Raw genomic sequence first — 10,417 nt, 5'->3', positions numbered from 1 at the left:
TTATCTCATGGATCTTTCCTACCATAGTGGACTCTTTGCTTTGAATTGCTTTCAAAACTGCTTTCATTCTGAACTGATCAAAGTCCTAAACTGGATCACAGATTGAAAACAAGTTTGCAATTCTAAGGGGTCCAAATAGGGTATTTTACTGTTTTACTTTTGAGTTTAGAAGAGAAAGATTCACTTGGATGTTGTGGGTTATGGTGTGTAAATAAAGCTGGGAAAAGTCTAAATGTATGTGTTTACATTTCAGGCTGTAAGGCAACAAAAGGTGAACATTTTGAAAGGGGGTGGTGACTTTCTATACCCACTGTAGGCTTCAGTTCAGACTAATCACAATCTTACAGTTTAATCAAGTCACAAAACTATCATGCCGAAGTTGTGTACCTCTCAATAAACCAGTGACTCTGTCAAATAAACTGATCACAACATAACAATAAGCAGATGTTTAATAGCTGAGCCGTCATTTCTATAGAAAAATAAAATGGTGCTTAAATAATGTTTACAGTTGGTGTTAATCTCTTGGAATCACTCAAATTCAAAATAATTATCATTTGATTCCAGTTCACAGACTAAGCATATGATTTAGTCAATGGTATGGCAATGACTCGTTGCTACCATAACATATGAAATCACTGTCAGTAGGCATTATGCAATGTTGCCCAATCAACAACAAAAAATGTTAACGTGGACAGACCATCCATACAATAATCTGTTAATACACAAGACTTAGTGCAAACAATCATTCAAACAGTAGATGGGAAATGTTGAACAATGCATATGAAACGTCTAGTAGGTTACATTTATTTATTGCCACTGTGGGAATAAATATAAACGATATCACTAGGAGACCCCCCCCCCCCCCCCATTCCACTGTTCACCAATGACTTTTGATGTTATCGTCTGACACACTCAACTTTCTAGTAGTCACAGTCCACAGCCCCTTATTCCAATCTCCTGATTGTACCTGTTCGTGAGGGTGTTTGCTTTCCGGGTAAGCTTGGACAGAACCGTGTGTAGTCCGGTCAAATGATAATGAAATTGTTTTTCCAAATCATCATCATCGGATTCTATTCTGGATATGTCCAACGCGGTCACCCCCATTTTTTCTTTCCGCCTGTCATCGGCTTGTAGGACCCCCCATTCGATGTCATTCCTGATCGATTTTAATAGCACATAGTAATTGTACATGTCCCCGTCCTGGAAATAGGTGGTTGACCCATTGCTGGCGGTCCTAATCGGTGATATCGTTTTCACCTCTTCTTCCTCGTCTAGAGGCACGTCTCTTAGCAGACTAGGAACCATCACCGTCTGATCCATATTATTCACAGCACCAATAAATCTGTTCATTGCATTGAACAATGAATTCTTTTGATTGTACGAATCCGAAATGTGCATCATTTTTGCGAGAAACCTGACCGCGTGCAGACAATCTAGTTACCTCGCGTCACCGATGATAATGCAGTTTTACTCTGTCAGTCTGAAATCAACCTTAGCAAGCTAACTAGCTAATGCTCTTTATCGGATTACAATTACAAATTTAGCTGCTGCAAAAGCTTACTCAGTCCGAGGAAACGTCCCGACTTCTCAAACGTCTTGCCTGCCTTGTGAGACTGTACTACCTAACGTTACTCACTAATTGACTAACAAGTGTCTTTTTTCTAAGGGCGTTCCCGGATCTGTCTCTCGAATGTCGAATGTTTCCCCCTCAGGCTAAAGTAACAGGATGAACGACCTGAAATAAGAGACACCATACGGTTAGTTACTTCAAGTAACGTTATTTCAGTATCATTAGTTGCATAGTAGGCCTACCAAAAATTAAGAAATCCTTACACTGGCCAATTGATGCTTCCGTTCTCAACTCACTGAATTACCAGCTAACATTAGCTAGCTAGCCATATGTGGAGAATAAATTTAGCTCAAGTAGTACAAACTCACCGTGATGTTATTGTCCCTGGTATTTTTCCGAATAACCACTTCACTTGTTAAACTTCTGTGGAAGGCATAAAGTCTTCATTTGACAGTTTGTTGTGAGCAAAGCGACCGATTGCAGTTTGCTAGCTTAATAAATCCTCAGCACCAGCAGGAGGACGGTGAGATGCAGAGTGGCGTACTTGCGTCAGCCCACAAGCGGTAACTGCGTTTTCAGCCAATCAGATTTTAGCCGGTCTCTCACCAACCCCGCTGATTTTCTGGCAAGTCAATTCCCGGTTAGAACATGTTTACTTCCTTCAACAAAAACACCTATCTTTACCTTCCTTCCATACTTCCTCTTTTGGAGAGATTATGAAGAAAATAACATAATGTCACTTCAATACTGATGACTCAAATGTGTACTGTGACAAACTTGCTTTCACAGTTTTAGTAAAACCAGGGCTCGTGTACGTTTGAATTTGAGGGTCTCAAATTACATCCTTTCAAAGAAATACGGAGGCGAGAAAGAAATCATAATTATGTAATTTGAGATGTGGAATAGAGCAGGCTCATCTGAGGAAACTGGCGACGTGTTGAAACAGGAGTTTAATTCAGGCTGGGGTTGCGTCATTCCCGCCCACAAAAACACTAAGTAGTAGGTGTACTAGTGACAATTTTAACAATGTATACACTATCAACAAAGTAGTTAGTTGTTTATGCTGTATCAACAAAGTATAGTTGCTGATGCTGTAACAGATTCATGATCACGAATACGGATGTCCATTGTGAATACGTTACATTGTAACAAACGGTAAGGATTTCATTTGATGTTGTTCTTGTTCGTAATTTTTTTTTACAGCCCATAAAAATCCTATTAAATTACTATAATTAAATTATTCTAATAGCTAATTCTATGGTCAAACCTGCCTCACGAACACCCTTTCTAGACGGGATCGCGAATACGTTTTTCATAGATGTGATAGTGACACCCTGGGGTAAAAAATATTATTGCTACCTGTAAATTATATTGGATCTATCAGGGGCAGAATTAATTAATGACGATTAACTACCCACCTTATTATCAACAACAAAAAATACTCGGTTCTAGAAACAAAAGAGAGAGTAAATATCTCACAACAGAAGCTCACAACTGAAACGATGTAATGACCATTTTATTCAGATATTCAAGATCACAATTGTTCACAATATCAACATACATTTGTTGGCATGCTAGCTGGTGATGCATTTTAAAACGTTTTCTTTCTTTTTTTATACAGTCTTATTTCATCTGTCCAATTTTGGATTGAGAGATAAATTGATCATGTACATTGGTTGTATAGTGATCCCCGAAAACACAGAGCTACTTCAGAATGCTCAAAACCCCAAAACAAACAACAACAAAAACCTAAAAGAATCCTAGTAATTAGAGAAATAGAATCTTGGAACCAGCTTTCTGTGCTCACATGACAGTTGAATGGAACCAGTAACAGTGTCAGTGACCTCGGTGGTCTGCCCCATTCCATTCTACCCCCAGGCCCTCGCTAAAGCGTAGTATTCTTACAGTCATTCCTACAGTCATTCCCACCTAAGAGGTTGCTGTCATATTACTGATTCTCCATTTAAGTAATACACAAAAGTGGCAAATCTTCAAAAAGTGGTATTTCATTTGATTGTTCCAAGCCAGAGCAATGACAGACCGAATCGAGCTCGAACACCTCAAGTCCTGCCACTGAGAATGAATCTCTCTCTCTTTCTATCACTGGACAGACATTAATTCACTGTCTATTCCACAAATGACGTGGAAACAACATTGATTCAACCAGTCTGTGCCCAGTTGGCTCTCTCTCTGTCTACCAATCCCATATAGTGAGAAGCAAACGGCAACAACAAAAGACAGGAAGTAGAATAGTCTTCTCTCATCATCAGAAAGCAGTGCTGACTCAGTGAAACTCTAGTTTGTGCAGCGATATGCGTCAGTCAGGGAGGAGGGTGTTGGAACCGAATGTACTGGGGTGTGGCGGTGGAGAGAGACAGAGAGAGAACTGGATGTGCTGGAGAATGGACAAGGATAGTCAGATAGAGTGGGATCTCAAGCAGAAGGTGAATGTGTAAAAACATTTGAACACCAAAACTGGGGTTTAAACCAGAAAAATGGCTGTGTCTCAGACTACTGTTATAGAAACACACATGACTAGTTAAGACTTTTAAAATGAAATGAAATATTACAACAACAAAACAACATTATGACTAACCAACTGACAGACAGAAGGCACAGGGGAGGGAGTGGCAGAGATCACCAAGTACAGGACTGAATACAGAGGATCTAAACGCATCACAAATACACATCCACAGAGAGCAACTTGCACAAGGTCATTTAGAGTGATAGTCATTAGAAGCAGGATGTAGGTTTACTGTAGTCCATGTAGCAGCAAAAAGCAGACACTGTGTGTGTGCGTGTGTGTGTGTGAGAGAGAGAGAGAGAGAGACTCAGTCACTTCTGAGTGAGCTCAAGTTTCTTTCAAAGACCTCATATTGGAAATTCTGATGGCATCCCAAAAATTATTTCCAGGAAATTTAGACTGGGGAAGATAGCTCCTCGTTCCACTGCTATGTTGCATCAAGGTAATTTCTTAGGAATATTGTCAACTTGTGTAAGTGAAGATTGGTAGTGTTTGAATTAGGCATGGCATGCCTGGATCAGAGCATATGGCTGAGGCAGGTGCTAATCGACAACCATTCATTTTAGAAGAATAAAGGTCTTGAAAGGTAACATTTTTAATCATGGCATGGTGTCATATTAAGGAATGTGTTCAAAGAGATGAAAGAGAGAAAAAGAGAGCGATAAAGTAAGAAAGATAAGGTGTGGAAAAGTAAGAATGGACTGTGCCAGCGTTTGGGTGTGTTCCTCCCCAGGTTCCAAGGTGACGTGTACGCTCTCCTCCTCCTGGTCTCCCTGGAAGGAAACAAGAACAAAGGTGCCGACAATCACAGAGAGACTCTGATTGTGTGTGTACGTGTGTGTCTGCGCATGTGTGACTACATTCCCTGAAAACACCATCCACACCACCCATAATCAGTGACAACGAGGGGATCCTCTCTTTTGGAACTTGTCACCTGAAGCTTTTGGAAGACATATCTCCCTGAGAAGTCTCTGCAGGGCCGCCACACAGCCAGAGAGATAGCCATTTGTCTGCTGTAATGAGCGGAGCCTTTGGACTGTGATGTGTGTAAGAAGCCTAAATGCCACTCTCTCTCTCTCTGCACCTGTGGAACGCAGTCTGTCGGTTAACCCTCCCGGAGCCTCCCATGCCAGGCTTCTGGTCTATTTAGAGCCCTGAGGCTTCTGAAGTGACAAAACAGCCAACCAATGTCTGATGGATAGGAGCCAGTAACAGTTTCTGCAAGCTTCAAATTGACAATGACGCTCTGGTGAAGATCGGCCATGCTAACCGCTAGCAGGCTAAACACTAGCAGGCTAAACACTATCAGGCTAAACCCTATGAGGCTAAATCCTATGAGGTTAAGCCAGTGTGTCATAGGGGGTAGAAGTGGGGGATTCTAACTCTTTAAGGCATAATCACGCCACACAGCCCTGCCAACACGGTATAAATCAGAGTGTTTAATTGCGAGCCAAACAGTTTTATTTATAATCCACAGCAGCACAGTCGGGGACGGCCAATTAGAGGGACCTGCTGGGAAGGTGTGAGCTAGCGATAACCATCTTGCATAGTGAGATCACGATTGTGTGTGTGTGTGTGTGTGTGTGTTTGACTGTGACTTGCAGGGGGCTGTAGGGGTTCCAGCCATGGAGGTCTGTGACACAACCCCTTATTACACTGGATGCATTGCACTTAGTCACAGAGACAAATAGAACTACACAAGAGTGTGTGTGTGTGTGTGTGTGTGTGTGTAGCACTCTGGTACCCTGTAGATAATGACCCATTTTGTATTCTACATGAGTCAAATTAAATGGAGTCCATTGCCCATGTTGTGAATGGCTGGGGATCATACAAGGATTTATACATTGCTAGACATGACCGTCTTGTTGACCTGATAGCCAGCGAGGTGGAACAAGTGGTCTCACCAACAGCACGCATGCATAAACATTCTTGTGTGATGGAAGCTCGTTTGATATTGATGACAATGGGTTTTCCTGTGTGCCAGATGTTGTTGTTGTTGTGGGGGGAGACCAGGGGGAGGTGTTTGTTTTGGAAGTGGGCTGCTCATTGGATGGCTACATGGAGCAGGCCTTTGCTGAGAAGCTGCTTAAATACCAGCCCCTTTTGGCATGCTGGGACAGCCTGGGGTGGAGGTGCAAGCTGGTGGGGCTGATATTTGGGAGTCTCGGCCACGTACACAGGCTTGCAGTGCGTGGCCTCCAGATTGCAGGCCTGACAAAAACTAGGGCAAAGCAATTGGCTAGGTACTGCTCTGTTTCAACTGTCATGGGCAGCCTAGCTGTTTGGAGAAGGATGTGCTTTCTGTACCCTTGAGTGTCATGTATACAGGGACCTTTGACATGTTTGGATCCTTTTTTTGTAAATTTGATTGGTGGATTCAAATGAAGTATTTGTGTGTGTGTCAGACTCACCTGCACCTCACTGCTACACCATCTCATATTGGTTGGCAGTGATAAGCCGCGACAGACAGCATGCCAACAGCATACCAATTGACTGGAGAGAAAGAGAGAGAGAGTGGGAGAGAGAGAGAGATAATGGGGGAGAGAGTGGGAGAGAAAAAGAGAGGGGGGTGGTGATGAAAATGAGTCAGTTCCAACAGCACACAATAAATCATCTCTCTTAGAGGTCCTGTCTTTCCTCCATCTTCCCCCTCTTCCCAACACCCTCCCCCTCTTCCCTCCATCCTCATTGCCGGGGGATGGAGGGCCAAGTAGGGATCAGGGAAGGAGGAGAGGAGGGATCAGGGAAGGAAGAGAGGAAGGATAGGGATAAGATACATTAAAGGGGTGGCTGCTCCTCTAAGAGGTGTCATTGATCTCTCTCTGCCACCCCTCCTTCTCCCCTCGCCGCTTCCCTCCATAACGTTTACGGTGCAATTAATGGGCTCGGGACTGCAGAAGAGCAGGCCGTCGCAGGTCACAGCGTCCACGGAGACACACACACACACTCTCACTCTCTCTACCTACCTCCCCCAGGCCCATTAGGGGTAATGGAGGGGGTCGCTGTGACGACGAGCGGCGCTGTGGGGCTAATCGAGCATGTCAGCCGAGCAGGAGGTAACGACCACACTCGCGCAGAGTAGAGAGAGAGAGAGAGAGAGAGAAGAGGAGGGAGAGGAGAAATGAGGAGAGAGGGAGAAAGGAGAAATGAGGAGAGAGGAGGAAGGAGGTAGGGGAGAGAGAGAGTGTGCGTGTGTCTGTATGCATATGTGGAAAAGCGAGAGGGATGGAGAGTGTGTGTGTGTGCTCTTGTACTCTGGTCTGCATAATAGTTCCCGAGGCGCGCCTGAATGGTATGTGTGTGATGGAACAGGCTCTGAGTGGCGGACTAGCTGATTGGGTCTGAAGGAGCAGCGGTGAACACCGCCCCAGCCGTGTGTAATCATTAATAACCTGCACTGGGTGCACGCTCACACACACACACACACACACACAGAAGGAGAGTGGAAGAACAGCTGGCCCATACTGTTACTTACTTGTGAGACCGCTATTCCAAATGTCACTCCAGCAATGATCCCCATGTTAGTCTCAATGAAGTCAGTCACTAGCTCATAACAGCCCTGTAGAAGACAAGACAAGTGAGTGTGTTTGTCAGTGTGTACGGTGTGTGTCTGTCTGTCCGTGTGTGTGTCTGACCTGCTGGTGGACCTTGCTGGGGGCTATGGTGACATTGTGCAGGTCAGAAGCGTTACAGTCAGAGATGCTGGCACAGCAGCTGGGTGGGATGCCGTTGTTAGGGAACCAGATACTGGACAACCAGCTGGTGTAGTTCAACACACCACAGCATTTCAACTGGAGGGAGAGAGGGGGATGGGGGGAGAGAGGGAGGTTGGAGAGAGAGTTTTATCACAGTCTGTTTTTAATCACAACCCTAATTTGGCTGTCAAGATGACCGTCACTCACACTGCGCTGCACATTGTCCACAGCCAGGCTCCTCTCGTCCTGGGAATTGTAGTTCTTCACTGCCTCACTGAAGGTCCTCTGGAAGGTTCCCTTTATCTGGGAACACAAACACAAAGTTCTTGTTGTGTTCATAGCTTCTCCTGTTGTGAAACAGATGGACACTCTGACTGATGAATTCTGCCACTGGGCACACACTGGTTGAATCAACATTGTTTCCACGTCAGTTCAACAAAATTACATTGAACTAACGTGGAATAGACATTGAATTGACATTGTGCCAAGTGGGTGGGTACTCATGATCCTGTGGGTGAGTGCCAGAGGCATGTATGGCAGGGCCACCTACCTCATGACGAAAGACAAAGCCGGAGATGCCAGCCACAAGCTCAGCCAGGAAGATCAGGGACAGGAACATGGCATACTGCAGAGAGAGGGCACACAGGGCGCCACAAAACGGCCACTGAGTTACTGTGTATATTTTGCAGACTTTCTCACCCTTTGCTCACGATAAGATTCTCGAAACACTGCAAGGAACGTTGAATGACAGTAGGAAAGGAAGACATTTTTAGAAGGAAAGGTATCAAAAAACGAAACAAAGACAGAAACAAACCCACTGGGCACACACTGGTTGAATTAACGTTGTTTCCACATCATTTCAATTATATTACTTTGAACCAATGTGGAACAGATGTTGAATTCTGTTTCTTCCCCAGTGGGAAGAAATAGACACATTTCAGTTACTCGGATGACAACTTCTCCTAGGTCTCACCAGCTTCTCCTAGCTCTCACCAACTCCTCTAGCTCTCACCAACTCCTCTAGCTCTCACCAACTTCTCCTAGCTCTCACCAACTTCTCCTAGCTCTCATCAACTTCTCCTAGCTCTCATCAACTTCTCCTAGCTCTCATCAACTTCTCCTAGCTCTCATCAACTTCTCCTAGCTCTCATCAACTTCTCCTAGCTCTCATCAACTTCTCGTAGCTCTCATCAACTTCTCGTAGCTCTCATCAACTTCTCCTAGCTCTCATCAACTTCTCCTAGCTCTCGCCAACTTCTCCTAGCTCTCACCAACTCCTCTAGCTCTCACCAACTCCTCTAGCTCTCACCAACTTCTCGTAGCTCTCATCAACTTCTCCTAGCTCTCATCAACTTCTCCTAGCTCTCATCAACTTCTCCTAGCTCTCGCCAACTTCTCCTAGCTCTCGCCAACTTCTCCTAGCTCTCGCCAACTTCTCCTAGCTCTCGCCAACTTCTCCTAGCTCTCGCCAACTTCTCCTAGCTCTCGCCAACTTCTCCTAGCTCTCGCCAACTTCTCCTAGCTCTCGCCAACTTCTCCTAGCTCTCGCCAACTTCTCCTAGCTCTCGCCAACTTCTCCTAGCTCTCATCAACTTCTCCTAGCTCTCACCAACTTCTCCTAGCTCTCACCAACTTCTCCTAGCTCTCACCAACTTCTCCTAGCTCTCACCAACTTCTCCTAGCTCTCACCAACTTCTCCTAGCTCTCACCAACTTCTCCTAGCTCTCACCAACCTCTCCTAGCTCTCACCAACTTATCCTAGCTCTCACCAGCTTGAGCATCCATGGGCTCCCGCGGCAGGTAGCGAAGCATCCAAACAGTCCGAACACGATGATGCATGTTCCGGTGCCGATGAGAACATAAGGAGCGTTGGTGGAGCTGTCAGCGATGATAGATATGTACGCACCCAGCATAAACTTTCCCCATAGTCCCACAGCCAAGAGGATCGCCCCCGTGATCTGGACAGAGAGAAAGAGAGAGGGGCGAGAGAAGGTGAAAGAGCATTAGAGCCCTGTCACTAAAAAGTCATCTAGGGCATCACTGGAGGTTTCAGACCCATAGAGATGATCGGTGGCACAACTGTAACACAACCATCACAGCTTCATGCTAAATTACACATTCATATGGTATGAAATGTCAGTGGTCTGTTTAAGCAGTCGTCCATAAAAGCAGTCAATTTCACTGTGTAATAAACCATTGATTACACTGTAAATGATACACTGCCGATCTCCTATAATGCTATTAATGGCACTGGAGATAGCTCTTTGCTGCCACCCAATGAAATAAACTGAATCCTCACTGCATGGCTCATGAGACCGAAGAGAAAGCGAGATATTTTATAGGCTCCTTTTTCTGGTTAAAAATAACTAATACTTACTAAGTAGACCAGACCCAGCTGCTGTCAAGTTTTCAAGATATTTCACTTTCAAAATACAGAAATCATACATATCGTGAAACCGTAAGTGCCGACAAGCAAAACATTTTGGGACAATGTCAACAATGGGTCAATGAAACAAATACCAATTCCATTAAGTAGATGGGAACTGTGAACATTTGTTTCAATGGCAAACAGCCTTTATGGGGTATCTTGATTTTTCCACCATCTTTGGCCCTACTCATGAATGGTTC

At 44.6% G+C, this 10,417-nt stretch overlaps 2 protein-coding genes across 2 annotated transcripts in view; both read right to left on the bottom strand.

Moving 5' to 3' along the window:
* Positions 1-431: 431 nt before the first annotated feature.
* On the bottom strand, positions 432-2,158 carry LOC118941099 (mid1-interacting protein 1-B-like). The gene is made up of 2 exons (XM_036951879.1): positions 1,939-2,158; positions 432-1,735 (listed from the first exon to the last, which is right to left on the bottom strand). Exon 2 carries the CDS (start codon positions 1,399-1,401, stop codon positions 928-930), a length of 474 nt encoding a protein of 157 aa, XP_036807774.1. The 5' UTR covers positions 1,402-1,735; positions 1,939-2,158; the 3' UTR covers positions 432-927.
* A 907-nt stretch (positions 2,159-3,065) lies between these two features.
* The window catches only part of LOC110495507 (tetraspanin-7), a 29,581-nt gene continuing 22,229 nt past the window's right edge, over positions 3,066-10,417 (bottom strand). Inside the window, exons 2-8 of the mRNA XM_021570802.2 lie at positions 9,559-9,747; positions 8,340-8,414; positions 7,997-8,092; positions 7,730-7,885; positions 7,570-7,653; positions 6,506-6,587; positions 3,066-4,867 (exon numbers count right to left, since the gene is read on the bottom strand). Coding sequence (XP_021426477.1) covers positions 6,519-6,587; positions 7,570-7,653; positions 7,730-7,885; positions 7,997-8,092; positions 8,340-8,414; positions 9,559-9,747 — 669 coding nt within the window. The 3' untranslated portion in view covers positions 3,066-4,867; positions 6,506-6,518. The remainder of the gene's footprint in view (positions 4,868-6,505; positions 6,588-7,569; positions 7,654-7,729; positions 7,886-7,996; positions 8,093-8,339; positions 8,415-9,558; positions 9,748-10,417) is intronic.

Source organism: Oncorhynchus mykiss, chromosome 18 (genome assembly GCF_013265735.2).
Source record: "Oncorhynchus mykiss isolate Arlee chromosome 18, USDA_OmykA_1.1, whole genome shotgun sequence".
Classification (NCBI taxonomy): domain Eukaryota; kingdom Metazoa; phylum Chordata; class Actinopteri; order Salmoniformes; family Salmonidae; genus Oncorhynchus; species Oncorhynchus mykiss.
Note: the sequence above shows the minus strand (reverse complement) of the source record. Positions and strands in the feature narration are given on the sequence as shown.

What these genes read in the sequence shown, in the direction of transcription:
- LOC118941099 (XM_036951879.1), bottom strand. Translation starts at nt 1,401, where the DNA reads ATGATGCACATTTCGGATTCGTACAATCAAAAGAATTCATTGTTCAAT.